Source organism: Folsomia candida, unplaced genomic scaffold (genome assembly GCF_002217175.1).
Source record: "Folsomia candida strain VU population unplaced genomic scaffold, ASM221717v1 Fcan01_Sc002, whole genome shotgun sequence".
Taxonomy (NCBI): domain Eukaryota; kingdom Metazoa; phylum Arthropoda; class Collembola; order Entomobryomorpha; family Isotomidae; genus Folsomia; species Folsomia candida.
In genome coordinates, this window is record NW_019091194.1 from 18,196,620 (window position 1) to 18,222,379 (window position 25,760).

At 40.4% G+C, this 25,760-nt stretch overlaps 4 protein-coding genes across 4 annotated transcripts; 3 read left to right on the forward strand and 1 right to left on the reverse strand.

The window, feature by feature from the left end:
* The first annotated feature begins 1,647 nt into the window (after nucleotides 1-1,647).
* LOC110843910 lies at nucleotides 1,648-2,989 on the forward strand. The gene is made up of 5 exons (XM_022089968.2): nucleotides 1,648-1,817; nucleotides 1,916-2,112; nucleotides 2,189-2,415; nucleotides 2,473-2,598; nucleotides 2,741-2,989. Exons 1-5 carry the CDS (start codon nucleotides 1,761-1,763, stop codon nucleotides 2,854-2,856), a joined length of 723 nt encoding a protein of 240 aa, XP_021945660.1. The 5' UTR covers nucleotides 1,648-1,760; the 3' UTR covers nucleotides 2,857-2,989.
* LOC110843909 (protein KIAA0100) lies at nucleotides 2,886-11,856 on the reverse strand. The gene is made up of 23 exons (XM_022089967.2): nucleotides 11,547-11,856; nucleotides 11,356-11,482; nucleotides 11,098-11,286; nucleotides 10,686-11,018; nucleotides 10,457-10,627; nucleotides 10,156-10,386; nucleotides 9,981-10,091; nucleotides 9,508-9,896; nucleotides 9,158-9,252; nucleotides 8,973-9,082; nucleotides 8,704-8,902; nucleotides 8,520-8,636; nucleotides 8,265-8,451; nucleotides 7,956-8,121; nucleotides 4,995-7,882; nucleotides 4,800-4,917; nucleotides 4,658-4,726; nucleotides 4,423-4,583; nucleotides 4,196-4,343; nucleotides 4,022-4,115; nucleotides 3,460-3,956; nucleotides 3,244-3,345; nucleotides 2,886-3,160 (listed from the first exon to the last, which is right to left on the reverse strand). The coding sequence occupies exons 1-23, from the start codon at nucleotides 11,618-11,620 to the stop codon at nucleotides 3,110-3,112; spliced, it is 6,627 nt and encodes a 2,208-aa protein (XP_021945659.2). The 5' UTR covers nucleotides 11,621-11,856; the 3' UTR covers nucleotides 2,886-3,109.
* A 2,328-nt stretch (nucleotides 11,857-14,184) lies between these two features.
* LOC110843055 (synaptic vesicle 2-related protein) lies at nucleotides 14,185-18,489 on the forward strand. Its single transcript, XM_022088969.2, has 11 exons — nucleotides 14,185-15,334; nucleotides 15,390-15,574; nucleotides 15,660-15,856; nucleotides 15,924-15,987; nucleotides 16,344-16,469; nucleotides 16,534-16,742; nucleotides 16,808-17,079; nucleotides 17,147-17,258; nucleotides 17,472-17,556; nucleotides 17,618-17,707; nucleotides 17,776-18,489. The coding sequence occupies exons 1-11, from the start codon at nucleotides 15,076-15,078 to the stop codon at nucleotides 17,908-17,910; spliced, it is 1,734 nt and encodes a 577-aa protein (XP_021944661.1). The 5' UTR covers nucleotides 14,185-15,075; the 3' UTR covers nucleotides 17,911-18,489.
* A 2,142-nt stretch (nucleotides 18,490-20,631) lies between these two features.
* On the forward strand, nucleotides 20,632-25,733 carry LOC110844409. The gene is made up of 4 exons (XM_022090601.2): nucleotides 20,632-22,142; nucleotides 22,471-22,548; nucleotides 23,032-23,255; nucleotides 23,322-25,733. Exons 2-4 carry the CDS (start codon nucleotides 22,544-22,546, stop codon nucleotides 25,307-25,309), a joined length of 2,217 nt encoding a protein of 738 aa, XP_021946293.1. The 5' UTR covers nucleotides 20,632-22,142; nucleotides 22,471-22,543; the 3' UTR covers nucleotides 25,310-25,733.
* Nucleotides 25,734-25,760: the final 27 nt, after the last annotated feature.

A 25,760-nucleotide genomic window follows, 5' to 3' on the forward strand; every position in this document is an offset into this window, starting at 1 on the left:
AGACCAGCTTAATGCAAAATTTTCAGCCCGAGTGAGAGTAGTCATTTAAGTTTAGCATGTCACGAAATGTGGGGGTGGCTGCGACCACATGCAAAAATTAAATGGACACTTGCACTCCTCAGGGTGAAAGTGATTTTTCATTAAGAGCTGTCTGCATTTTCATGAGAGTTTCATCACTCACGTTTTGGCTGGCAGCGTGTGGAAGAGAGTGGAGTTGTTCAGTTTACATGTGGCATTTGTTCATGACGATTGCTGTAAAAGTTAACAAAAAAAAGGTAGTTAACTCCGTCGCCTCAAGTTTAAAAGATTTGTATAAAGTTTAATTTTTGAATAAAATTAAAAAAAAATATTGCCCAGACTTATTACTGGCAGAAAATGTACCATTTGATGATGATCCCTATAAAAATTAATGAGTCAAATTAGTCAACAGTTGACCCCATGAATTACAATGCATAAAAATTGTTTTTTCCATTAAGTAGAGAAATCATACTTATCACTACTTCTTATCACTCACCGCGACACAGCCTTAATTGACTCTTGACCTCTATTTACTGTTTCTCACCACCGAATCACTTCGCATAGATTCCGACCGGCTATGTTACCATCAGTCACGAAGCTTTCCTCCTACTCTGTGTAAAGGAAAAACCAAAGAAAAAATTCAGTAAAGGGGCCATGTATGTACATTCAAGTGATCAATTTAAACCTAATTATGGCCTCCTCTCCTCCCCCAAAAGTCAAAGTAATGGATCAAGAGTAGTGATCCTCGTTTGACTTTTACACAATTCAAATCTATCACACCCCATCCAGAATCTAGAACGAAAAAGCTTACCTGTTGTACGCACCTCGAACGACATACCTATTCACTGCAGGATTTGAAGAAGAATCTGGATTTGGACAGGATTTTTCTTGTCTTTGACTCCGTAGAAAGTCTTCTCTTCCACCACAACCACCCACCAAGTTGGTTACCATGGCAACTATGTTCCCCCATGGAAACGTCGTCTCCTCGTCTCAATTTTGTCGTGGTCGACGAAACGTTGCCCTGGTACGAAAGCGAGTTCTTCATAATTCCCCCGGCCCCCACCCAGCTCAATTTATTCTCTGGGAACCTACATTTTTAAAGAATTATATGACAATTGCAGCCGGCGACCTAATACAACCCTCCAGTCCTGCCTCGTGTTTATACCTGTCCTCCTCCTCGTCCCTCAAAGGAACCGATTCCATAATTGAGTCCACAGTTCCGAAAAAGGAAAAGCTGGACAAATTATGATTCAGTGGCTGACTTGGATGACCTACTTCACATTTAATGATTATTATTATTCCCATTTCATTATTATTATTATTGACTGACGGCGACAGTTTTCGGAGCGAAAGTGAGTGCCATGTGCTACTTTGGGAAAATTGAGATTTTTTGGCCAGAAGAGAGACGTGAGATCGTGTTTTTTTAGCCCACCAGAGAGAGAAACCAGTGTCGACGCCGGTAGGGGTGCACCCATCAAGAAAGTGGAATACAAGAGAAAATTAAATTAAGCATGAAAAAAATTTGGGAACAAGAAATTGAATTCTAAACACAAAATGTAATTTTTTAACAAAGTTTCTGCATGCGTGGTGGTCACGATGAAGTTTTTACTATGGGATTCGGGTGTATTGAGATGAGGCGGAAATTGTGGAAATTGAGAGATTTGGTTTAGTCGTGCTTCTTGATAAGTGTTTTTAAATTTCAAATTTTGACTTTAAAAAATTTAAACATTATCGTTTTCGACATGTATCATGGGATGGTCGCCGGTTTGGCGAAACCTGTCTTAAGCTATGCCGCCGAGGTGGGAAAGCCTACTGCTTACTTAGAATTAATTAGGCTAATTTATTTAATTGCAGCAATTTATTAATACTTAAAGTATTATACTTTCTATGTTTCCAGATAACGCCGCTTCTGACCTCTGTTCAGGTGCGACACTGGCGATACAATAGGTATAAAAAACCTTACAAATTCTTGAAGCCGGTCGTGCCCTTGGAAAACTTGAGTAGGGATGAGCCGGTCACGTCTTCCTCTAACTTGGGCGATATGGATAAAGTTCGCAAATTTGAGTGGACTGCAAAATCCATGAATGCGAGAGGGTAACAAAATTCGTTGGAAATATTTCATAAAGAGAGTGTCAAGCAAACGCGATATTCTTATTTATTTGGGTGGCAGGTTTCTCCGATTTCAAAAAGAGTACAAACCCCCAGTAGATGCGAGGGAGCGGATGTTACAACTGTCGAAGGACGTCATCCCCCGTCTCACCAAGTTAGAAACTGAGAAGGCCGTGCTCAAATATAAAATTACTGATGCAAAAACAAAGTTTGACCTCTTGTCGAGAGCATTCGTCCAGTTTGACCATGGCGTCCCCAACTCTATGCTCTACATGATGGACAGTGTCGGTGAGTCGTGTTGTTGTGCTCCTATTTTCAAACACTAATTAGTTTTTACCTGTCCAGGCGACATTGTCCACTTTTACACGACTGAAATTAAAACGCAAACTCCTTTCGATCTGTTAACTCGACAAGCGGAAGATCTCCCCCCGAATCTGCATATTCTACCAAAACCGATCCGATTCCATCCAGGTAAGACGAAATGAATATGCTAAACTTCTTATTTTTAAATAGGCACTCGAGCCATGTCATCGTTTTTATTCAAGATAAATTGAATTTAAAATGACTAAATATTTAAAATGAACTAATTGTAAATGCTAACTATCTTTTTCAGAAACCGACACACAATTCGGAGGAATGACCGCTTTCCCGAAAAGTTCTACAATAGTAACAGGTTTACGAAGTAAAAAGAAATATCGTGGTTATGAAGCAAAGAAAACTTGGCCATAGATAAAATAGGAAAACGTAATAATTTCTGATTTGTTTTTTTCCTAGTCTTTTTTGTTTGAATAAATACTATTGCGGTATTAATTAAAACATATGTCTGTATCTATCTGCGATTAAATTTGATTGTTATACAGAATAAAAAATAATCACTCTTTTTTTACTTGTTACATATTGTATTATAGGTACTAGTAGTATTTAGTAGAGTAAAGCATCACAACTAGCTTGGTATTATTACAAATTTTGACTTGTTAGTAATTCACTTCTTATTCGGACCGAAGAACGACTTCATCAAACTTTTCGTGTCTCCCTGCAAACAAAAGCATGAAATACTTTTTAAAAAACTGTAAACTTGCATTTATTGGCACTTCTTCGAAATAGTTCAAAACGTACCACATTTGCACCCAGCAACATTTTCGCCTTGTCTTCCTCCTGTGGACTAGCATTTGCGTCAGATGAAATTATATTCTTCCTCCACAGTTTTTGCTTAATGGCCTAGAAATCATCAAGTAGTAAATATAACGTATAGGAGAACGGTTTGGTTCAAAAACGACTTAAGATTTTAAATGATATGCAAATTCATCCAATTCATCCAATTCAATTAGCTACCTGTGAGAGCAGAACTCTTCTGCTATGGTTTCTTATCGCGAGGAGAAAGTCGAGCCACGTCCAAGTGATGTTGTTGTATTCCAAGGTCGGTATGAGAACATGGACGTCTTGGACATCCTCGATATTCTTGTCCTTCTCCCCCTTGTAGCTCACCCGGACGGGGACTTCGGGCACTTTGACGCAGATGAATAGCATGTTCTTCTCCGCCCGTTCCTTCATCTTCTCCACGTCGTCCTTCTCATTGTTCATAGCCACATAAAACTTGGACTCTTTTCGCTTAATTTTGTTCTTCTTGCTCTTCTCCTTGGGCGTGGAGATGGTGGAAAGGCTGGTGGATGAGGAGGACATGGAAGACGTGGGATCCTTCTCGCTCAGAGTCCCGCATCCGAGGGAGGCCGTGTCCATGTCTCCACTCAGCTCAACGTCATCCAACTTTTCTGGATCTTTTTCAGGGAAGCAAAACTTGAAGAGTGTCTTGAAAAATTGGTAAGTCATTCCTAACAATAATTAAATTTTTACTCAATTTTCTCTCAATCTTGCAGCATGTCCTTAATTAATTTACCAATCGTTATGGGAGCAATGTTGATTTCAAAGTGTTCCTTCACCGCGATGCCACCCACGGGGGGTCGGTCGCGACAAAATACGCGCAGAGTTCGCTATTTCAAGGAAAAGAATGCACACGTTTTATGGTATTTTCTGTCGTGAATCAAATAAAATAATTAGTAGCACAACTCACTTGTCGGTCCACCGGCATACTAGCGTGAATGTGGGAAGGGACAAGAACCTCTTTGTACATTTGGTTCGGCAGTAAGTTGGTGACAGTGATGTAACCCAGTTCACATAAATGTTCCGTCGAGTCGTCACTCTTGTCAGTTTTCGTATACCTAAAGAACATGACAACAATTTTCCTTAAGTACAAGTAAAATTGATGCTTTTATGTTTTTAGAGTTTTATTCAACTAACAAAAAATTGCTTAAGACGAGATCCGCAATTCCAAGCTGGCCATCAGTCTGTGTCAGTCTCCATTGGGCATGTTTGAAACAAATTTCATACACTCGGACGAGGTAGACGTCCTTATTGTCACGCTTTCGAAATAGGCGCTGAGTCGCGGCTAGTTTGGCTTCCTATTAAATTATAATTCAAGGCGAGTATTAAATAAACAAGTTAACTAAGTAAATAAGATAACAATCTAAATTACTTTATAACACAAAATCATCATGTGCAACTCTTCCCCTTTCGTGGCAATTTGTTCCTTAGATTCGTTCACCTGGAGAAAAAAAAATATATATCAAATAAGTCACATTGAAAAATTAATTAGCCAAATTATCTCATTGGATTACTTGCTGCTCCAAAGACTGAAGTTCCGTGTTTAAACTTTCACTCTCCGGATCCTCTTGCAACTCCTTCGTCACGAGATAAGTTTCCTTCTCCAACCTTCTCAGTTGGTTCACCAATGCGCTGTGATATTCGGAAATTACGAATTACTATGATTGTTAGTATCATTATTATGCTCAAATCACAAATATGTAAATTACCGCAAATGATTCTGCAACTGTTGAATCGGGCGCCGTTGAGCTTCCGTGCTTTGAAGTTGTAACTTAAACCGTAATCTTTGAAGCTTTTCGAAATTTTCCTTCCGCTTCGGATCGACGTAAAGGACCAAATTGTTAACAATGTCCATTATCATGGCATACTGAAGAGAGTTGGTGAACACATTGAGCTCATAATGCATGAGGGTGAATGCTTCGACGGGCTTGTTAATTTCATCCCATAATTCTAAATCCTTCGGTGCTGGAGGGATGTCTGGAATTCCGGAGGGTATCTTATCCACCCCCGTCTCGCCATATGTCGTGTAAAAGAATTCGCACTTGCAACGCGAAACGATCCGTTGGAGTTGAACCGGAACTTCGAGCTCGTCCGAGGAAGCGCCAACCGTCTCGCTCACAACGCCACCCACACTTTGTCCACTCCCCACCATGTCGGGAATGTTGGATATCGCGGCGGCAGAGTCGCGCTCCTCAATATTTTCGACCGACAACCATTGAATATTTTCATCGACAGAATCCGTACTTCCAGCACAGACGGTAGCGTAATATTGCATTCCTTCCAATGCACCGACCCAAGTTGTTTTGGAAACGATTGTCCCATGTTTCCAGACAGGTTTATGTTCCCGTTGGAGGATGTGAGCATTCGCTGCGCTGAGAATGACGTACCCGCTTGTCTCACAACCTTTCAGGAGAACTTGGCAGTTGACGAGTTCGATGAGCCATTTATGCAGAATGACATCGTCCAGTGAGCTTTGCGCTACTCCGTGCAAACTCTGTTGCGGTGGTGGAGCAGTTAAGTCTTCGGAAAACACAACCCCTCGACTTTCCGCTTCCGAGATTAATTTTTGTAAAAGTGCGGCTCCAGCATTTTGGCCTTGAATCAGTGGCGAGGCACCGAGCGAGGGACGTTGGTTTGGAACTGCGCCTGTCGGCGAGGTGACGTCTCCGACACGAACTTTCTTGGCGTCGTTGGATTTCGACTTTATCGGACTTCCCGTCGGAGCGTCGTGCTTGCTAAAGAAACTTTTCAAGGCATCGGTAGACAAGTTCTTTTTCAGTTGCTGGACTTTGACGAAGGATTCCATCAGGGCGAATGCCACGTCCCTGTTGCTACTCGTCCAGGCTCCTTTCAATTCGTGCACGACGAGGCGATGTTGCGGCGTCTCACTTTTGCTCGTTTCCGTCCCGTCGTTCGTCGAAGGTGCCAAGAGAGCCTCTCTCCCGTAGGATAACTTGTCGATGCTCATGAAGAAAAATTTCTCGATCGGTTTCCTAAAGTTCGCCTCGTTCATCGTCTCCTGTTGGATGGAGGACTGCAACCAGATTTCAGTCTCGTTCAGCTCACTGTTGACGTAGAGAACGCTCCACTCCGCCTTTGGCCGGTGGATCAAGCCGTCATTTATGGGCTGGAGGTGTAACAAGTGTTCAGAACTGCTCGACAACTTTCCGCTGAACAGTTCCACTCCACTCTGCATGGAGAAGGAGACCCAGTAGCAGACGTGGAAACGATGGAGGGAGACGGAGAGGCGGACTTTGCGGTAGTGACGACTAATCGGGATTTTCTTGGGACGAATGTTGGCAAACACGGCGCCACGCTTGGTCGGACGAGTAGTGCCGGACAAGATGAACTTTAAGTTTTCAAACCACCTGAGCGTAGAGCCGTAAAGGACAGCAGTGGGACAACTTTGGTTCGCCGTTTTTCCAGCGCGCGCCTCCAAGCTGATGCTCATGTTCAGATTTTCAGACCGGAAAGCACGAAATGAGTCGTGTTCTTGATTGCTCGAATATTCCGGCAATTTGTCTGGAGCACAAGGTGTCACGGCGTGATGATCACTCGCATCCCCGAGACACACCCAGTTCAACTTGAAAGTTAGGCGGACGCTGGGAAGATGCAGCATTCGACAATCGTCGTACTTTGAGGCTGTTTTGACGTAAATGTTGAGATCGCCTTCAAAGATAATTTTTCCATTCGTCCAAGCCACAGCGGCATCCGTCCAAGTCACCTCCATTTCTTCCGTAGTATTGTACGGGTTGAGGGACGCGTGTAGCAAATGTGTCAACGTTTTCACAGCGGTGTACAACCTGCCGTGGAAATTGAGGCGGATCTTGTCCCAAAACGGGAGCGGTTTGCTGGGATCGCGGGACGGGGGGAAGATGTTTTCAAACGCGAGGTTGCACTGGGCGAGAACGGGTTCCCAGCAGGGGCCGAAGGCTACACTCCAACACTCAATGTCGCAATTGAGATCATAATACCACTTCATCCCGTTAAGATTCCGTTCCAAGTAGTCGGACCCGAACGGACCGCCGATCTCTATTTCGCACGTCCGTTTGCTTCTCTTCGTCGCTTGAACTTCCGCAGCAGCAATTTTCCCCCAGAAATGGATGTGTCTCGAGTCCATCAGTGGTTGAGGAAAGTCGCGGAGTTGGACGCGCCATTTTGATACGTCAAATCGGACCGAACGGCACCACAGAGTGCTAAATTCGAGCCCCTCCGAAGGCCAGGGGCTGTCGGAGTCAAGCTCTTGTAAAACTGCGGTGATGTTCTCTTTTCCAGTCGTGGAGGTATCGGCCATCGCGATTACTTGGACGTCGCCCAGCTCCCAGAGGAGAAGATGTGTACGCATCGGGTGATTTTCGTACAACTTCTTTGACCGCTGAATATAGATTAATGAATTCTTCTCCTTCAACTGATTCCTAAGTTCGTCTATTTTCGACGACGACATCAGCAAGTTCGTCTTGTACAGCTGGTTAATCTTACTGTCGAGGACTTGGAATCGTTTCAAGCTTTCGAAATATTCGTCCTCCAAGAGCTCGTAGTTGTCGCGAAGTTTCACTTCAAATGGATCGTCGCCCACTTCGATGCGGACGGCTTGGATCTGAACAAGAAATTAAATTCGGATGAAATTAATAATTAAATTCGTTGAAAGCTTATGCACAAGAAAAACGCACCTTCATGACAAAATCGGACCACACGATGGAATTGGCCTCGTTCGAGGTTGGTTTCAAGTGCAACCTTTTAATCCATTTGAAACACGAGACAAATTCTTCGTTGAATGCGGCAGCAAAGTTGTAGCCATACGGGAAGGTGAAACTCAATTTCAAAATGTCAACGTACCTAGAAAAAATAAACTTCGAATTAGTTACATTACACACGGCAATGTTTGACCTTTCAAGCTACTTAAATTTTGAGATTTAAGGCCGCAAACTTTATGTCTTTATAAAATTAATGTTTTCAAAATAGTTTTAAAATAATGTTACCATGCAATATTTCTCTTTTGTTCTAACTCTGCCGACTTTCGATATCCTTTGGTTAACTCTTGATACGAAGTTCCCTTGCAGAGGATAAACTCATCCCAGCGCATAATAGAAACCCCATCGAATTTGACCCGAAGCCGTTTCAGCCTAGAGTCAAACATGTCCGGGCCGCGTTCAACGTTAAAATTATCTGATCAGTAATCAAATATGCATTAAATTTAATTAAAACACAGTATAATTTTGATGGGAAGTACTCACCCGCAATTATTTCCACGGCATGAACCTTTGCTAACTTTCCGATAATTGTAAAAGTTTTCATGAACTTGAGGCAAATAATTTTTGCTTTGGGAGGATTCGCTTCCGTTTCTTGGGAATCTAAATTTAAAGATAATCAGTTAGTTAATACTGTTACAGTTATGTAACTCTTCACATTTTCTTGTACCTCTCTCGAAGAATAAAACGCCACGTATGTGTTGCATTTTCCTATAGAATTGAGTCATTTGCATATGCAGGAGTGGACTCCAGTATAAAATTGTATCCGACGCGAACGAAAATTCGAATCGTTCACTGGTTAGGGTTGTCGTAGTGTCAGATTTAGAAGAGAAATCGCATTGTGGAATCATCACGAGTGGATTTAACGTCTGACGGTTTAGGAAAATTTATCAGTTTGTGCATAAATATTGAGCAAAATATGCAACATTTCTGGCTTACACAATCACTAAAATTTGAGGAGGAAAAGACTTCAAATCCTTCGAGATTGAAGGTTGTATCAATTTTATTGTTGCTCGCGTACAATGCGTCCAAGTCCATGTTAAAGCAGACTAGACAGAAATAAGATACAAGTTAGATAACCACTTATCTAAGTGGAGAAGAAATTAGTGTTAGTATTTATTTACGATCATTCTCCGCTACGTAGACCACTTTGGAGTCCAAAACTTCCAAATTTACTCCCTTTATGCAGCTGAAGATAGATCTTCTTTTTCCTGGTTTTCTGCAATGAATACAAAATAAAGTAATTTTGACATGAAAATTACTTGAGGGTGTTCATGCCATTTTTTGAAGCCTTAAATTTTTTTGAGATTGGTGATTAATTGACCAGAATTTAGTGATCTTGATTGGCACGGTTTTTGAGCTCATAGATTTTTAAAACCTTTTGATTGACAACTTTACAAGGGTAATTACGAGGCTTCTTGAGTAGAATTTGCATGAATTTCCTTAATCGAAAAATTAAGAAATTTGACAATACTTGGAATGTTTCCTCGTCGGGATCATTGAACAGAGAAAGTTTAGCACTTCATTCTCGACGGGAGGAATCCATTGGATCCGACTGCCCGAAAGTCTTGCGCCGAGATATTCCTGATGTAGATGGATGCCCAGCAAGTCGAATGAGATGGGACGATGCACTTCCTCCCCACAAGTCAGAGAAGAATTCAACTTCTTCATGATGACTTCTAATCGACACGTATCCTCGTCCAAGAAACGGCCAATGTCTTTGCACTCCGCTTCGATGTAGGCGTTAGAGAGCGTGCCCCACTTCTCCTCCCACTGCATGTCAAGGTCCGTGTTTTCAAACTCGACACGGATAGATTTTAAGACTTCCTTGATTCGAAAAGGGCTGCGAGGAAATTGCGTTTTCTGTAAGTAAAAAATCGATTTCGAGCTAAGAAAAAATTGGTGTAGTCACATCAAGAAAACGGAATTAAAATTTAAAAATATTACCATCACAGATTTTGATTTAAACTTAGTCTTTGCAAACTGTAAACATTTCTCGAACGAGCGACAGCTTAAATTTGTAACGTCCAAGTCGACATTTAGAGAGTCCAGTGAAAACTAAGAGTAAAACAAATTATTTTAATTTTGAATCTTCTTTTTTCATAAAATACTGTAATGTTACATTTATATAATTTGAGAACTGGTCCACACAAAAACTCTGATAAGGATCTGGTTCAATTCGGATGAGCCCGAGATCAAACTGTGACTCGAAAACGACACTGTCCACGCCGTCAATCGCACACACGACGCATCTCGACGTGAAAGATAAACCGGACACGCGAGATTCGAAGTTGGTGTCCGTGTTGACATCAGAAATTCGGCACTCGGTTTCATAAATACGAAACTTGATTTCCTTCAAGAAATAAATTCAAATTTTGAATAGAACAATTTTATGACAAAGATATATTCAAATAGGAACCCACTTTTGGCACACATTGCGTAAAAACCATTTCTTCGATCCATTCAATAAAATTCTTATCGTTTCGAGCCACAGGTTGAGTGGTGTGTGTTTGTTTAAATGACTTGAATAAACTGATCGACTTTTCCTTTAGCTCCCACGCGATGGAAAGCTTTTCCACATCGATGGTGAAATTCTAAGGATAACAAAATTAGTGAAATTGAGAAAAAAATTATCATCATCTTGCAACTCACGTCGATAAACTCGTCCGAATTTCTCGGTCCAAATAGTAAACTAAGCCTGAAATCGAAACAGGATTCCAACAGGGTGACACCAGATTTTCCGTTGAAATATGTACTCTCTGACGGGTCGTTTAAATCTTCTGTGGTTGGCAACCAATTTTCGCTTATTCGAGCCTCCACCGTGCCCAAGTTTAGGACCACGCAAGCACAAATGTTCGCTCCTCCGACGGTCGTGCAGCCATCGATGGACACATTTTGTGCGCGAATATTGGCGTGGATGCCCTTCTTGAGGTCGACGGCTTCCCATCCCCAGACGTGTAATTCGTTAATGTGGATTCCCAAAAACTAATGTAACATACAAAAGTTGACGAATTAATGTTTTTTAAATTGAAATTTAAATCAGGGTTCAATCATAATTCGTCACCTGAACCAAATTTGACACGATGGAAGGAGCTTTCAGTTTTTGTCTGGCACTAGAACTAGACCGATTTGCAGTATTTCCACCCCCACTGTTCGGTAACCGTGTAATTTTGAGAGTCGTGATAATAACAGAGAGTAACTTGGGGGCATCACTGTTGACCAGACTGCTCGTAAATCCGACACGGCCAATAATCTGTGAATTCAACAAATTCCAACTTAACGACTAGTTGGACAATTACGTATTTATCATATCAAGATTTACCACAGAAAAGTCATTTTTGCGCAGTCTGACGTTATGCAGGGCGAAATAGGGAAGACCGATTCGTCCAATTGTCACCGTACAGCTATACTTGTACTGAACCATCCAGGCCAGGGCGGAGGGCAATAAGCTAAACAATTTGACACAATTATTACTGTCCAAATTACTTCAAAATCCTGAAATTTTCCACATACCGGCTAAACAAGAAGTAGCAAAGGATCAAGTAACCGATCACTATTTCGAGACCGCTTATCACATAGGACTCCATCCCAGATCAGATGACGATGACGACGAAGACGATGACGAATTGACCACAGAAACCGTGATAACAAATGTCACCTCATTCTACGATGCAACGAATGTGAAAAACTTAACTAAACGAAATAGTAGTGAATTTCGTGATATATACGTTTCCTAATTTTAAGAACTAAATAACGATAATATTTTCTTAATTAAAACGAGAAATCGTGATTTGTAATGTTTTGGAATGTGATATGTGTATTATTAGTCAATCCCATACCCGCTTTCGCTCTGACAACTTCCTGGGGCAGAAAGTTCCTTTTCCTAATTCGGGCAAAAATCCGAAAATCGGTCCGACAAAATTTTAAGTATTGTAGAAAAGTTTGTAATGTAGAGAAAATTTCATAAAAATCTGAAAATCAGGATAGAAACCGCACCCATTTTACGCCCACGATGCATATTATTTTTTTTTAATTTTGTCTCAATTTGGGCCCCCATCTCCTAAAACTTTTATAGTTTATCGTGAAGATAACTACGAATTGGTGCAGATATCTGTAAATGAAGCATCAACATAAAGATAAGTATTTGGATAAGTATTTAAAGTTAATGTTCATTAATAAAGTATAGTCAATTCTACGATATGGTTTTGCATGAATGAACAAATTCATAACGATGAAACACGGAAGAAAACCCTGATGATAATTTAACGATCATTTTTCTCATTGACATTTGTAAAGGAAGAATCGCAATTAGCTAAACAAAGTCAAAAATAGAATATTTTCAATATTCATCATGATATTAATGACTTGAAAAGTATAGGAAATTTACTAATATGCCAAACAAACTGGTTTGATGTACATATCTGGATTGTAAATTTTGTAAAAAATAATTTAACAAACTTATGTACAAGCTTGTTGGTAGCCTGCATTCTTATACATCCATGGCATTCGCTTAAATTTCTGCAGAATTCTACTGTAAATTTTCGAACGTTACGCAGTTTACAGAGTTGTAAAGCTTGGTTCGATTTACCCAGGTAAAAAAGTCATCAACCTTTATTTTAAAGCATGTTCTTATCATACTTGCTATACTTATGTAGTGATTACGAACTGGATGTGTTATCAACTTGACTAGTTAGTCTGCACATACGTGGAAATCTCATTTGTCTAATGTCATAAAGGACTGTGCAAAAAGCATGTGATCGACTGGAGGGGGGTCAAGACATCTAATTATAACGTGGGACGTGGGGCATATATAGGTCACACAAGGGGTCAAAATCCTCCGAAAATTGAGCACATGCTTTTGTACGGCCTTTAAGCAACCTTTAAGGTCTAGATATTTACAATAATTCCTGTTAATGAACTGTTTACATAGGGAGTTGCCTAAAGATAAGTTTGTCTCACATGGTACATACATTTCATAGGCAAACTAACATTAAAAAATATGCTTACACACTTATCAACGATTTGTATGCAGGCATCATGACAAGTTAAAATTCATACTTTACAAACTACTCGTGGTCTCAGTCAGTCAGACTAATTATCGCATGTCACCCACAAAGCAGATATCGCTTCAGACACCCCAGAAATAAAAATATAAACATTATCCATTCATTATTTTGAAATAGTTCCAAAGGACAATTTAATGCACATTTTACAGATAATCAACAAAATGTCCTCGAGTACAGGATCCAACGACCTTTTGACCTTTCATTAGTCATACAAACAAATTTACAATGCCATCTCAACCTGACCAAAGTGATCACACCCCTTCTGCATAACCCCGATGCCTTAACTGTTTCAAGTGTGGATTCCATACTTAAAAAAACTATGCTTAAAATGTCAGTGGTTAGTTATTATTATTACTCTCGTTAGTTTTGGTCTTGTCTCAATTTGATGCACACCAAGAGGAAAAAATACAGTCTCACACGTTCACCATTTTATATTTTAGTTTCATTCATCATCCTCACAAAACCCAACCTGACTCCGTATTTCTCTACTATTTCTTGTAAATATACTCACAGAAAGTATCATCGTAATGCATTTCATATCAATTTTTTCAAACCTGCAACAACACCATAACGCAACGCCACCGTTACTGACTGTTTACTTATTGGGCACTTGCTTTACTTATTTGCTCCACAACAATGCATTATGTACGTATACGTATTAAATGTATTTACTCCCCGTATTAAATATTCTTGCGAGAAGAAATGCAATGCGGCAAATCTCTCAAGAATTGCGAGATGAAAGCCCTACGGCAAAAGGAGGTATGTACACACCATACAAATCCCAAGACGTTGAACAGATACTCCTCGTCCACGCATCGGATACCTTTTTCAATGCTAATGAACCTGTCCCACCTTTCTTACGTGGGGGCCCGGCTTAAAGCACGGCATGGATTTGGGGTCAATTCATGTCAAGGTAACATAGCCCTTGACACGACGTGACGCATGATGACTTGACGCTGGAAAAGCAGTGACACCGAGGTCACATCCTTCCCGCACAGCCCCCCAGTTAGACAGGTAGATGCACACCTCAAGATTTTGTTATGTAGTGATAAGTTTCATCCCACAGTTAAAATTCTTCTCCTTATTCTCATATGTATCCAATTCTAGTTTCCGTCAGTAGTGTGAGAAGTAAATACCGTCAAGTCTACTTTGTTACGCCAACTATTTATTTTGACGAGGTATAAATTGTTGCTATTTTCCTACCTGGTGTCGTTCATCTAATCGATAGCTTGCTTCTTAACGAGCTGATAAGTGCGGAAAAGTGACAGTTGCTTTGATAAGTGTGGTGGTTTTATGCGATTCGAAGAGTGAGGGTGCCCCTTTTGGGGGTGGAAAACTTGGTAAAATCGAAATTAATATTGAACTCATGTAGATTCAGATTGGAATCTAATTTTCGCATCGTATGTCATCATACACCGTGATTAGTGGTGTGTGTACATATGTACTCGTTGTGGTTTTACATAGTTTACCGTAAATCTATGCAAATGTGTGTGTGTGTGGTTAATGATTCCGTTTCTTGTTGTGCCATTGGCGAGTGAAAAATCTTAAAGGATGACATTGCTAACAATCCTAAGTATTTGAAAATTGAGTCAATCATTTTTAAGCATATATCAACTTATTTGATACAAAATAGTTAACAAATCGTCGTCCAAACAGAACATAGAAATAAATCATTACATTTTTATTGGAGGATAGCCAACCTCCAAAACATAATTACTTAACTTTCCTACCTACTAAAAAAAGTTAGTAAATAAATACAAAAGTGCAAGAATTTTTTAATTGCAAGTAATTGAATGGGACATTGTACTGAGGAAAATGTTTTGTTGATAAATTCATACACATGATTTGGCAATGGAGAAATCTATGCAATTCGTCCAGTATTAAATAATAACGTACCATAATTATTGATGACAATTAGTCGTCATCGTCGTCTCATTAATTCGTAGTGCAATTAGTGTCGAGATAAAGTTTTCAGAATGGACAAGGTCGGACAGAAGTTGGTGAGAAACCTCAAATCTCGCAAGTACGAGGTCATGGACGGAATCAACTCGGTCGATCGGGTGGAGACTTTGCAGATCGGTCGTTTCAGTCCGGACGCGTACAGTCAGCACAATACGAGCCATCCCCACGGCGACGACCCCAACCACAATGGTGGCGACGGAAGTCAGAAATCCTACCGTGAACTGGGAAACGACATTGAAATGACGGCATCCGTCTCTGGCGTGGTTCCGGATGGTGAGAAATTTTTATTTATTTATAATGAATTTGCTAATTGTTATAATTTTTGCAGATACATTTACGGTCGCCCAGGCTATAAATGCTCTCGGGTTTGGCAAGTTTCAAGTCATGTTGTCCCTTTTTACGGGACTTTGTTGGATGGCGGATAGCATGGAGATGATGATTCTGAGCATCCTGTCCCCCGCGTTGCACTGCGAGTGGGGAATCAACGAGTACAAGCAGGCATTTCTGACCACGGTAGAAATTTTATGGCAAATTTTACAATATGAATTGAGACCAGGTGGTGACTGACAACTTTTTTGGGGTATGCATTTTGTATCAGGCCGTCTTTTTCGGGATGATGGTCAGCTCGCCGTTTTGGGGTGACCTGAGCGACAAGTATGGGCGTCGTTTAGCCCTCTGGGTTTCCGTGGGGCTGCTCTTCTTCTACGGGACGGTCAGCTCGTTCTCACCAGGATATTTGTGGCTCGTTTTTCTCCGCTGTTTTGTCGGATTTGCGATCGGATGTGTTCCTCAGTCGTAAGGGTTGATATAATTTTGTCTCAAATTTTCTATGTACTTACGAATTGGTCATGTTATTTGGCAGGGTGACTCTGTACGCCGAGTTCTTACCAACCAAACAGAGGGCGAGGTGTGTCATTTTGTTAGACGTAAGTTGAAAGAATCGAAGAATTTTAGATTCTTTAATTTTGAGATTTTCAGAATCACAAAATTTCGAGGTAATTCAGGCCTTGGTAACCTTGTAAAATCCGTAAATTCTGTAAATTTATAAAAGTTTACAAAACTTTCCATATGTCTGTGAGAATAGTTAGCTTACAAATTTTTGTAAACTTGCTCAGATCAAGGGCGTCTTTTTATCTTGTAAAAGCTTGTAGTGTATTTTACAAAACTTACCGATTTTACGAGTTACTAAATAACTGCGTAAATTGCCTCATTATGTTTAATTTATTTTCCAAAATACGTGTCCTGTTATAACAATTTATTGCAAATGTGACCTTTTCCCCAGTGTTTCTGGGCGCTGGGGGCCTGCCTGGAAGTTTTGCTCGCTCTAGTCGTGATGCCCACGTTGGGTTGGAGGTGGCTTCTGGGACTCTCGGCGCTGCCAATTTTCATATTTTTCATCATGTGCTATGTAAGTGAGGCAGCAAATAAACATGTATTTCATACCGGGATGAATTTCACCCTCAATTTTTCAGTGGCTTCCCGAGAGCGTCCGCTTTCTGGCCGCGAGCGGTGAGACGGAGAAGGCCTTGTCCACGCTCAAGAGGATCGCGAAGGACAACGGGCGACCAATGTTGCTCGGCCGACTGGTCGTTGACGACATGCAGCAAACGGAACGTGGCAGGATGAAGGATCTCCTCATGCCAGAAATGAGAAAAACGACACTGCTCCTTTGGTTCATTTGGTGAGTTTGCAAAAAAAAATTGCAAATTCCTCGTGATTTGAATTGCCAATTCATTTTTCTGGTAGGATGACATGTGCCTTCTGCTACTATGGGGTCGTCCTCCTCTCGACTGAGATTTTGGGAGACACTCCACGCCACAGAAGCCTGACATCGTCCCCCACCATCACCATGTTCGGCAATTCGTCGTCTTCCTCCACCACGTTGTCGCCCCTAGCTTTGTCACTCGTGCAGGGGAATGGCACCTCCATTATGAGCGAGTGCAAGAATCCGGACCACAAAATGCTTACCCAGAGCGACTACATTGACCTACTGTGGACAACATTGGCAGAATTTCCAGGTTTGGTCACCATAGACGAGTTGTCTGTAAAATAAATAAGTTTTGTTAACATATTTAATTTTTGTAGGGATTCTCATCACTATTTTCGTCCTGGACAAAATTGGGCGCAAGAATACCATGGCGGCACAATTTGTCCTCTTTGCATTGACAATTTTCATGTTCTGCTTTCCCATCGAGGAGTAAGTTTCTGCTTACAAATTTCCACAATGTGTAAATTTTGCAAAGTTTCTAAAAAGTATAGTAAATAATGCGGATTCAGCTATAGTTTTAACCAATTTCTGCTGCTCAATCCTCAATTTTTTTGTCCAGTTTTTTTAGCCCCCACCTCGCAAAATTTTCACGAATTGTAAACAATGACCGCTTAACTAACAATTTACAAATTTCGTTTACAGCCGTGTCGTTAAAACGATCATATTATTCGCTGCGAGAGGCATTGTGTCTGGAGTGTTCCAAGCGGCCTACGTGTACACGCCAGAGGTGAGTAATTGCTCTTCATCGTTTAAATATCACAGCTTATCTTGACCTTATCATACAACAGGTTTATCCCACTTCGATGCGATCCATTGGAATAGGGACGTGTTCCAGTATGGCCAGGATTGGTGCGATGGTTACCCCATACGTTGCACAGGTAACATATTTCGTCTCAATTTCCCCAATTGTGTAACTAAACAGCAATTTTCTTCTCATCACCTTCAGGTCATTTACAAGCAGTCCGTCGCCCTTGCTGCTGGCGTGTACGGCGTCATCGCCTTGATGGCGGCCGTCGTCGCGATCATGTTGCCAATTGAGACGAAAGGCAAAGAAATGCCGGATAGGGTTCCAAAGTCATGAAGATTACACGCAAATTCATACTTTTTAAAGTGGACACGATTTTCACCTGCTTTTTTGCACTGGTGCAATTACAAATTCATTTAGTTCTTATCACAACGCTAATTATTAGAGTTGATGGAGAAGGAAGACCACAAACAAATATTAATAATGCAAATTTCGGGAATCACACACGTCATATTTATTTTACTTGTAACTAATCCTGTACCTACGCATACATGATAACTTGTTGTTGTTGGATTAGTGACCATGCAGAATTCAGTAAATTGACCAACCATTTTAGAACTACTTGTACTTGTGTAAAGTATACATTACATGTACAACATTTTATACCCCTTACATAAAAATAAATGCATACCAAAGAAGCCAATAATGAAAAGTAATACGTATTGTGCAATAAAAAAATAGACTAGTTTTTAAAATTGGAGTCGTATTTTTGACATATTGGTCTTTATTCTGATTGAAGTGTGTCATCTGGCTGAATGATTCCCCTCCGGAACGATTTCCTCCCATATTTGTATAGGACTCACTGTAGCAGATAAATAAAGAAATCCTTAATCCGGGACTGGTTTAGCAACACAACGCGTATTTGTGGTTGTGGGGTTAATGGCTTGTGGTAAATATGTATGTATATCATCGTAAGGACGGATTTTTTGAAATAAATAACCACATTTTTCGAAAAAGGGAGTTTGTTCATAACCTCATGTTCGCTTAACAATTTCCTTTGCGTGGGGATAAGAATGTATTATTTTTTATTGAACTACTGATTTTCCAGACGAGGTGGAACGTTCTCAAGTTAGCATTTTAAGCAGATAATCGGAATAGTCCGAAATCCTGGGTGCATATTGTAACGAGACTAATTAATTTGTCCACCTTGTACTTTATTATTCGGATTCACTTACTTAACTATTCTACGAGACCAGCAGATATTGGGCGACTCTAAATAAAATGAGGATCGATTGGATTGTTTGACATCGTAAAACAAGTTTATTATCCATCCAGCCACTTTGTAATGATGACTAAGCTGCTCTAATTTCACTTCAAGTTCCAAGAATGAAAATGAGACTGGAAATTTGAGCCGGTTGTTTTGCTGCGTTTACTTATCTGGACTGGACTGGATGTGGTGTGATTTCATCTCGTCACCACACTGAAGAATGGACACAATGGAAATAAATCCTACATCTTGTTGTGAATTGTACAGATTTTAGAACATTGTGGGACTGTGGAAATTTGGGGAGTGGAATATTTAATCATTAATATAAACTCCCTCCTATCGGAGCAATAAACTCATCCGAATGGAAAATTTTTATTGCCATCGCCATTTTCTGTAAGTATCGATGCATCTGAATTAAGCGATTTTAGTTAATTGCCAATTACATGTATCCCGGGGAATGGATGGATATCATTTAATTACTTTGTTTGACTTTTGTTTGACCATCGATCTCACACTTTTCATTGAAGTAAAAGTTCAAATCGTAACCTAGAAATATATTTGGTTTTCTGGATAGCACATTTTAGCTTAAAAGTTGAATCATATATTAGGATCAGTAAAATAAAAGTTTTGCATCATCGCAATGCGTAAATCGGTAAGCACCATGAAGAACTTAACGAATTAAATAAATGTCAAAATTTAGTTCTCTATACCGCTTAAAAATACTTTGTGTTTCTATTATTTCTTAAGCTGAAATTCTCAAAACTACTAAAATCTAATGTACATCTGTTGCAACAAGTGTTCGGCTTGTTAACAACTTGTCATGAAAATTTGTTAACAAGAGGAACGCTTGTTTGAAACAAAATTTACGCATATCTGGAGAACCATGTTATTCATAAAGTTCAGAAAAATTGACCTTTTTTCAATAAATTATATGACCCATGGTTTAAAAATGAGTCTTATGCATCCAACCGTTCACGCCTCTTTAGTCACGCCGTTAATTATGTGTGAACAAGTTCATATATAATTTAACGTGACGCATAACTAACACCATTCCGTGAAGAAATACCATCCAGATTTTAGCAAGTTGAACCCCAAAGAATAATTTTATGACGAGAAAAGAGCTCCCATTTCCTAATCTCACTTTTCCTGCATTTAAAATACTAAATCTGAAACCGAAATCTGACAACGGAGAGAGAAACTCTGTGCAACAAATTATTTTTTTCTGTTTAGGCTGGACAAAATGTAGATAAAGAAACTTTGGATTGGGAACAAATTTTTAATTGTCGAGTTTACGCTAGATTTGGAAGAGGATAATTCTGACCCCTCATCGCGGTCTGCGAAGGGATTCCTTTTCGAATGCACAGCCGGGTAGTAACTGTCGGCTGCTTGGTTTTATGGGGACGTAAATGAAATATTGTTAATTGTTCGTCCAGCCCGGTTGGTTTATTTTATTGCACTTTACTTACTTGAGCCGTCGTGTGAATGAGAGGAAAAAGGTCTCCCATGCAGAGAAGCGATTTTGTGACACTGTTGCATTGGGTTGGGCTGGTTCGTTACGGGTGCAGTGCATATTAGTTGATTGAGATGGCTTAAATATGTAGAAAGAAATGTATAAAGGGATACTGAGGTCAGTTTCAACCTCAGTTTTGGTTGACACCTCGACTTTGTTACAAAGTTGGGGTAGAAATATAAGTACATTTTTGGTGTGGGGAGATTGAGATTTGTTGAATTTTGAGAGTAAAATCCCAACGTATCTCAATCTCCCCAACGGTCTAAAATTGAGACAATCTCGTAGCTGTTACGCATCCAAAAATCTGCTGCTCTGATTTTATACAACTGGGTTTATCAAAGAGTTTATTACAAAAAAATTGTTTAGCAGCGATGATTTACCATTGCTTATTTTTAACTCGAAAAATTTAAAACCGGTCTTACGAAAACTTGGCCAAATGGGAAAAATCGAGGACAAATTTTTTAAAAGTCTTCCAATTTTGGATGCCCTTAAGAGTGTTTTTTCAGTTTAAAATAAATGTGTACGAGTTCATCAAAAGCATAAATCCGTCAATCCGGACCAAGGACGAGCAAATCAACCCGACCCGTGCAGATCAACAATGTTGAGATAAGTTTCCAGAAATTTGAAATATCTATACATAGTAAAGTTTTATCTTTATTTGTGCATCCATCCATTCAATTCGCTCTGCTTCTCACTCACAACGTCCCTTTTTTATGGCATGACCAAACAATCCGCTTTTGAAAGGGATCAATAAGGCTGCCCACTTTATTTTCCTCTTGCGCGTGACAAATATTTATTTAGCTTGTTCTACAAAAATGCGTAATTTTTCAGCGTGTATAATTGAGGAGACCTTTAACATTCCAGGAACTGCGAAAGTGTAAACAATTCTTCACTGGATACTTAATCTTTATGTCGTTTTTGATAGATATGAGAGCACTTAGTCAGCTTGATAACAACTTATACAGATTGAGCGCTTATCGTTTCTTAAAATTGGAAAAATATCAAAATTGTATTCTCGCCTTAGTCACTTCTAGTGACTATTTAGTTTCATTTGATAAGCTGGAAGAGAATGAGGAAGAAGAAAAAGGGGCGAGGTGAGACTAAGGGAGAAAGTTTTTCTTAAAAAAACTTACATCATTCCAATTTCAATTTTTAACAATGTGAATAAAATTAAAGTGTCCAAAGTCCAGTTTTGTCGGCAGGGAAAACCTCAGTTTTTTTACACCTCAGTTAATGGACTAAGGCCGTCTCAATTTCCCAGTTTCCTATGGATTGCTTCGCCGTAGTGTAGTGAATCCCAGTCTCATCTTACCTCCCACTTCTACCAATGGTAGTCTAAATACCATGAGGTACATTACATCGATAGCTTGCAATATAATCACTACTTCCTCCAATCTTGCTGTACAGTGAAAATCAAATTGCATAAAATGGCTTCCTCCAGTGATTTGTCCACTAAATATTTGCGTTCACGCAGTGGCAAGACAACTAAATTAACCGACATCATCATCAATTTTTAGTTAGTGGTAGATTTAGTTGCACAAGATTGCTAATCCTGCCCGCCCCTGTCCCTATTTGCATATCTCTACTAAATTCTCCACATAAATTCGCGTCCGGCAACAAAAGTAGCTCATATCAATCACGACGGCGACATTGGGATTACCATATCTCCACCACCACCACGACATACTCGCTGCCGAGAAAGTTCCAAGTTTTCTGCGTGGGTTATTAAGTAGCTACCTAAAGAATTAATTATTCGAAAAGAAAATAAAACGCTCGACTTCGGATTGTCAAGTAAGTCTGCATACCTACATTTTGTACTCCTAAGAAGTCGGATTCGTTTCTGAGACCACGGTAGAATTTTTGAGAAATGGGGAAAAAATAACATGGCGAATCTTAAGAATTGAATTGGAAATTTGATTAAGCTGTTCTAATTTCGTTAATCAAATACTTGATTAGTTTGGTCAATTAAGCTAATTTAATTAATACAATTTGTTCGACATGGAATTTCCCTGGGGAGAAAAGTATATTTGAAAGTACCCTTAATTTTTTCGTTCAACATGGTGAAAATTAGTTCATAAGCATAAATTAACTTGTTCTTGTTATTAATTGTCACCTGCAGAGAGGCAAAAAAGGGAGTTTCACATTCTCATTTTGAAGCGGATTCTATCTAAAGAGAATTTGACAGATTAGAAATGAGGTATTGATATCAAATACTAAATAAAACTTAATATAATTAACGATTAATTATTAGCTTGGCTTGAGTTTGTGGTTAGTGGTTATTTCGGTGGTGGTAATTTCCTATTATTTTGAGGACGTTGATCTTTTGGCTTTGCTTATGTATTTTCTGCTTTTTGGACCTTTTTTGACTTGTCTACATGCATTTTGCTTTCTTTGATTGAATGGTTATCAAAATCGAGTTGAGAGTGAGTGAGGGTGAAAATTGTGGCCAGCTAAATTCGTTACATTTGTAGATCGTCATCTCCAAAATTGAGGCCTCGCCGTCGCAGATATTTTTTTTTCGTCGTTTTTTAGGAAAGTGAAAGTTAAGCTGGTCTTATCAATGATGAGTCGTCATCACTTTCACTCTCGCTTTTCATCGATATTCTTAAATTTAACCACCACCAACCTTATACTTGATTCATCTCAGACGCTGAAAAATTAAACGTTTATTATTGTTCAGGACAAAACGAGGAGCTCTGGCGACTACGACCAAGGCAACCCGTACCAGTCGTACCAGCATGGCTGCTAGAAAAACACCCCCAGAAGACGAGGGAGGAGATGGAGCTCCTCAGAAGAAAATGCGTAATTTATCTCCACCCGAAAATCCGATCGTGGACACCCCGATTCCCCAAAGTGGCGACATGTCAAAGCAGCTTGAGCAAATAATGACCAAATTTATGACGGGTATGGTGATTTACATATTTATTTGCATAACATTTGCATTATTTTGCATATGATATTTTCTTGTAGATGAAGACTTGAAGACAAAGCTGCGCCGGACCTTTCAAACTCTGAGTGCAGAACGACAACCATGCGTGGAGGAGGGTGGTGCAACCCCAAATTCGACCGTGGAAGAAATGATCGTCCTCGTCGACCCGTCCACCGTTTCATCCACAGCGACGCCCACCCACGACGACGAGGATGACGACGTGCCTCTCATTTCCGACAACGAAGTCTATCTTGTTTCAGAGGACGTTGATAATGAAGTTGTCGTTCCCTCTGGAAGTAATACCCCGCCGCCGCCCTCCGGGGAGTCTGTCGTCGCCCCCTCTCCAGACCCCATTCCTGCCTCGCCAATGGAAGGAATTCGAATTCGGAACGACTTATTCGAACCGGAAGACGCCGAACTCACCGCAATTTTTGAAGATTTGAAGAAGAAGTCGAAACTGATAATGGACAGCGTGAACAAGGTTATCGACAAGTTTCAAAGGTCCTTCAATCAGAGTGAGACCACTGTTGCGGAGAAGTTGAAAAATTTCCACGATATTCAAACCTCTCTGTCTCTCAGCATCGGAATTTTGGACGTTTCAAACGTAAAACTCCAAATAAATGAGCATTATCTTTCGCAAGCCGGGCAAGACCGTTTTGCGTACGGATTGATCCAACGCATCGCTACGGAAGAGATGGGAGAGTATTTCCTCAAATTAATAGCAATCACAATTTTCCTCAAGGTGCCGGCCTGCGACTTGTTCGCGACGCAGATTACAATCATTCACTACCGGGTTTGTCGTCTGCTGAACTATTACGCCATCCTGGAAGGAGGTTCCGATCCGGAAACCACTTTGCAAAATATCCTCCTCGCCATTATGCCGGATGTTCGTCGTTACAACGTCTCGGCTGAAGCTATCGCCCGGACTTGGGACAAAGTTAGCATGTTCCACCTGCGAGCTACGTATGTTAAACATTCCGTTCTGTATGACCAGACGAACCTGGGATTTCTAGGGTTTGGACGACAACTTGACGCAATTTTGATCAAGGTTAAGGAGATGGTTTATCGCGAGAGAAACATGCCCCCTCCGCCGCAAAGGGCAAGCTCAACGTTTTCGTTTGAAGATGACATGTATAGTTTCTATGAAATTACGGGAGTCTCGCTAGAAGTTGTCCCTCCTGTTCTTGTGTCCTCAGCGACGAACACACTGCATCGTAATGGTCAACCAACGACTACTTCTGTCAACATGAATCAAAGCCCGATGTCAATGTTGATGCAAGGATGCTCCATGACAAGCGAGGACGTGTTTCGTACTCCAACATCAAGACCGGTGCAAATGGCTGGTTATTGTCCCATCCCAACTTCAGCTCCGACAGGATTACAAAATATCATTATTCGTCCCTCAGGACCGAGACCAATGCAAATGATGGGTTATTCTCCCTTCCAAAGTCAGGCGTCAATGGGGTCACCAAATATCTTAGCGCGTCCCCCTACAACGCAAATGGTGGGTTATTTCCCCATCCCAAGTTCGGCGCCAACGGCGTCACAAAATAGCGTGGCTCGACCACCAACTACACCCAGGATAATTCAAATATGCATTCGAGGTCAGGCTCCAGGTCAAACTGGATCACAAAATATCTTAGCTCGTCCCCTGACACCGCAAATGGTGGCTTATTCTCCCATCCGAATTCCGGTGCCAACGGCGTCACAAAATAACGTGGATCGTCCCCCTACGTCGCAAATGATCACCGCACCAAGTCCGGCACCAACAGTGTCACAAAACCGCATGGCTCTTCCCCCTACACCGAGGCCAACTCAAATTCGAGGTCAGGCCCCAGGTCAAACTGGATCACAAAATAATATGGCTCAACCTAATCATACCAACAGTCTCCCTACTTCTGCCGCATTTTTCGCCGCTCGGCGTACAAACGACACCACAAATTCTCCAGGTGGAGCACGATCGGCGTCTTCTTCTTCTTCTGGTGAAGTACGACCAACGAGCAATTATCCTCGTTTCCTTCGACAATAATAAGTATACCACATCTATTAAGCACTGACTGTTTAATAATATGTATGCATCTTCTAGTTAAGTACAAAGGCTACCCTTCATGACTATAGCTGACCCATAGTAGCTAGTCTATCATTCTTGTTTTTTACGAGAAATCATGCATTTTTAGCAGTTTTAAAAATACTTACTTTCCTAACTGTTACGTATACAAGTTACATTTTACTGATTGTTCTGCTGCATTATTATCAAGATACCATTTTTAATGCTAACCACAAATTTGCCATGTAGGTACTCCTCTCTCTATCTATACCTGTGCCTGATTATTAATATGTATGTAGATAGCCAGTCTTGAGACGTGAGACGGTGTGAATGTATGCCACACATAAGTACATAATACGTACATACGCTATGGAAACGAGTACTAATAAAATACTAGTAACAAGAATAGGCTTCACTTTGTCTTCAATAACAT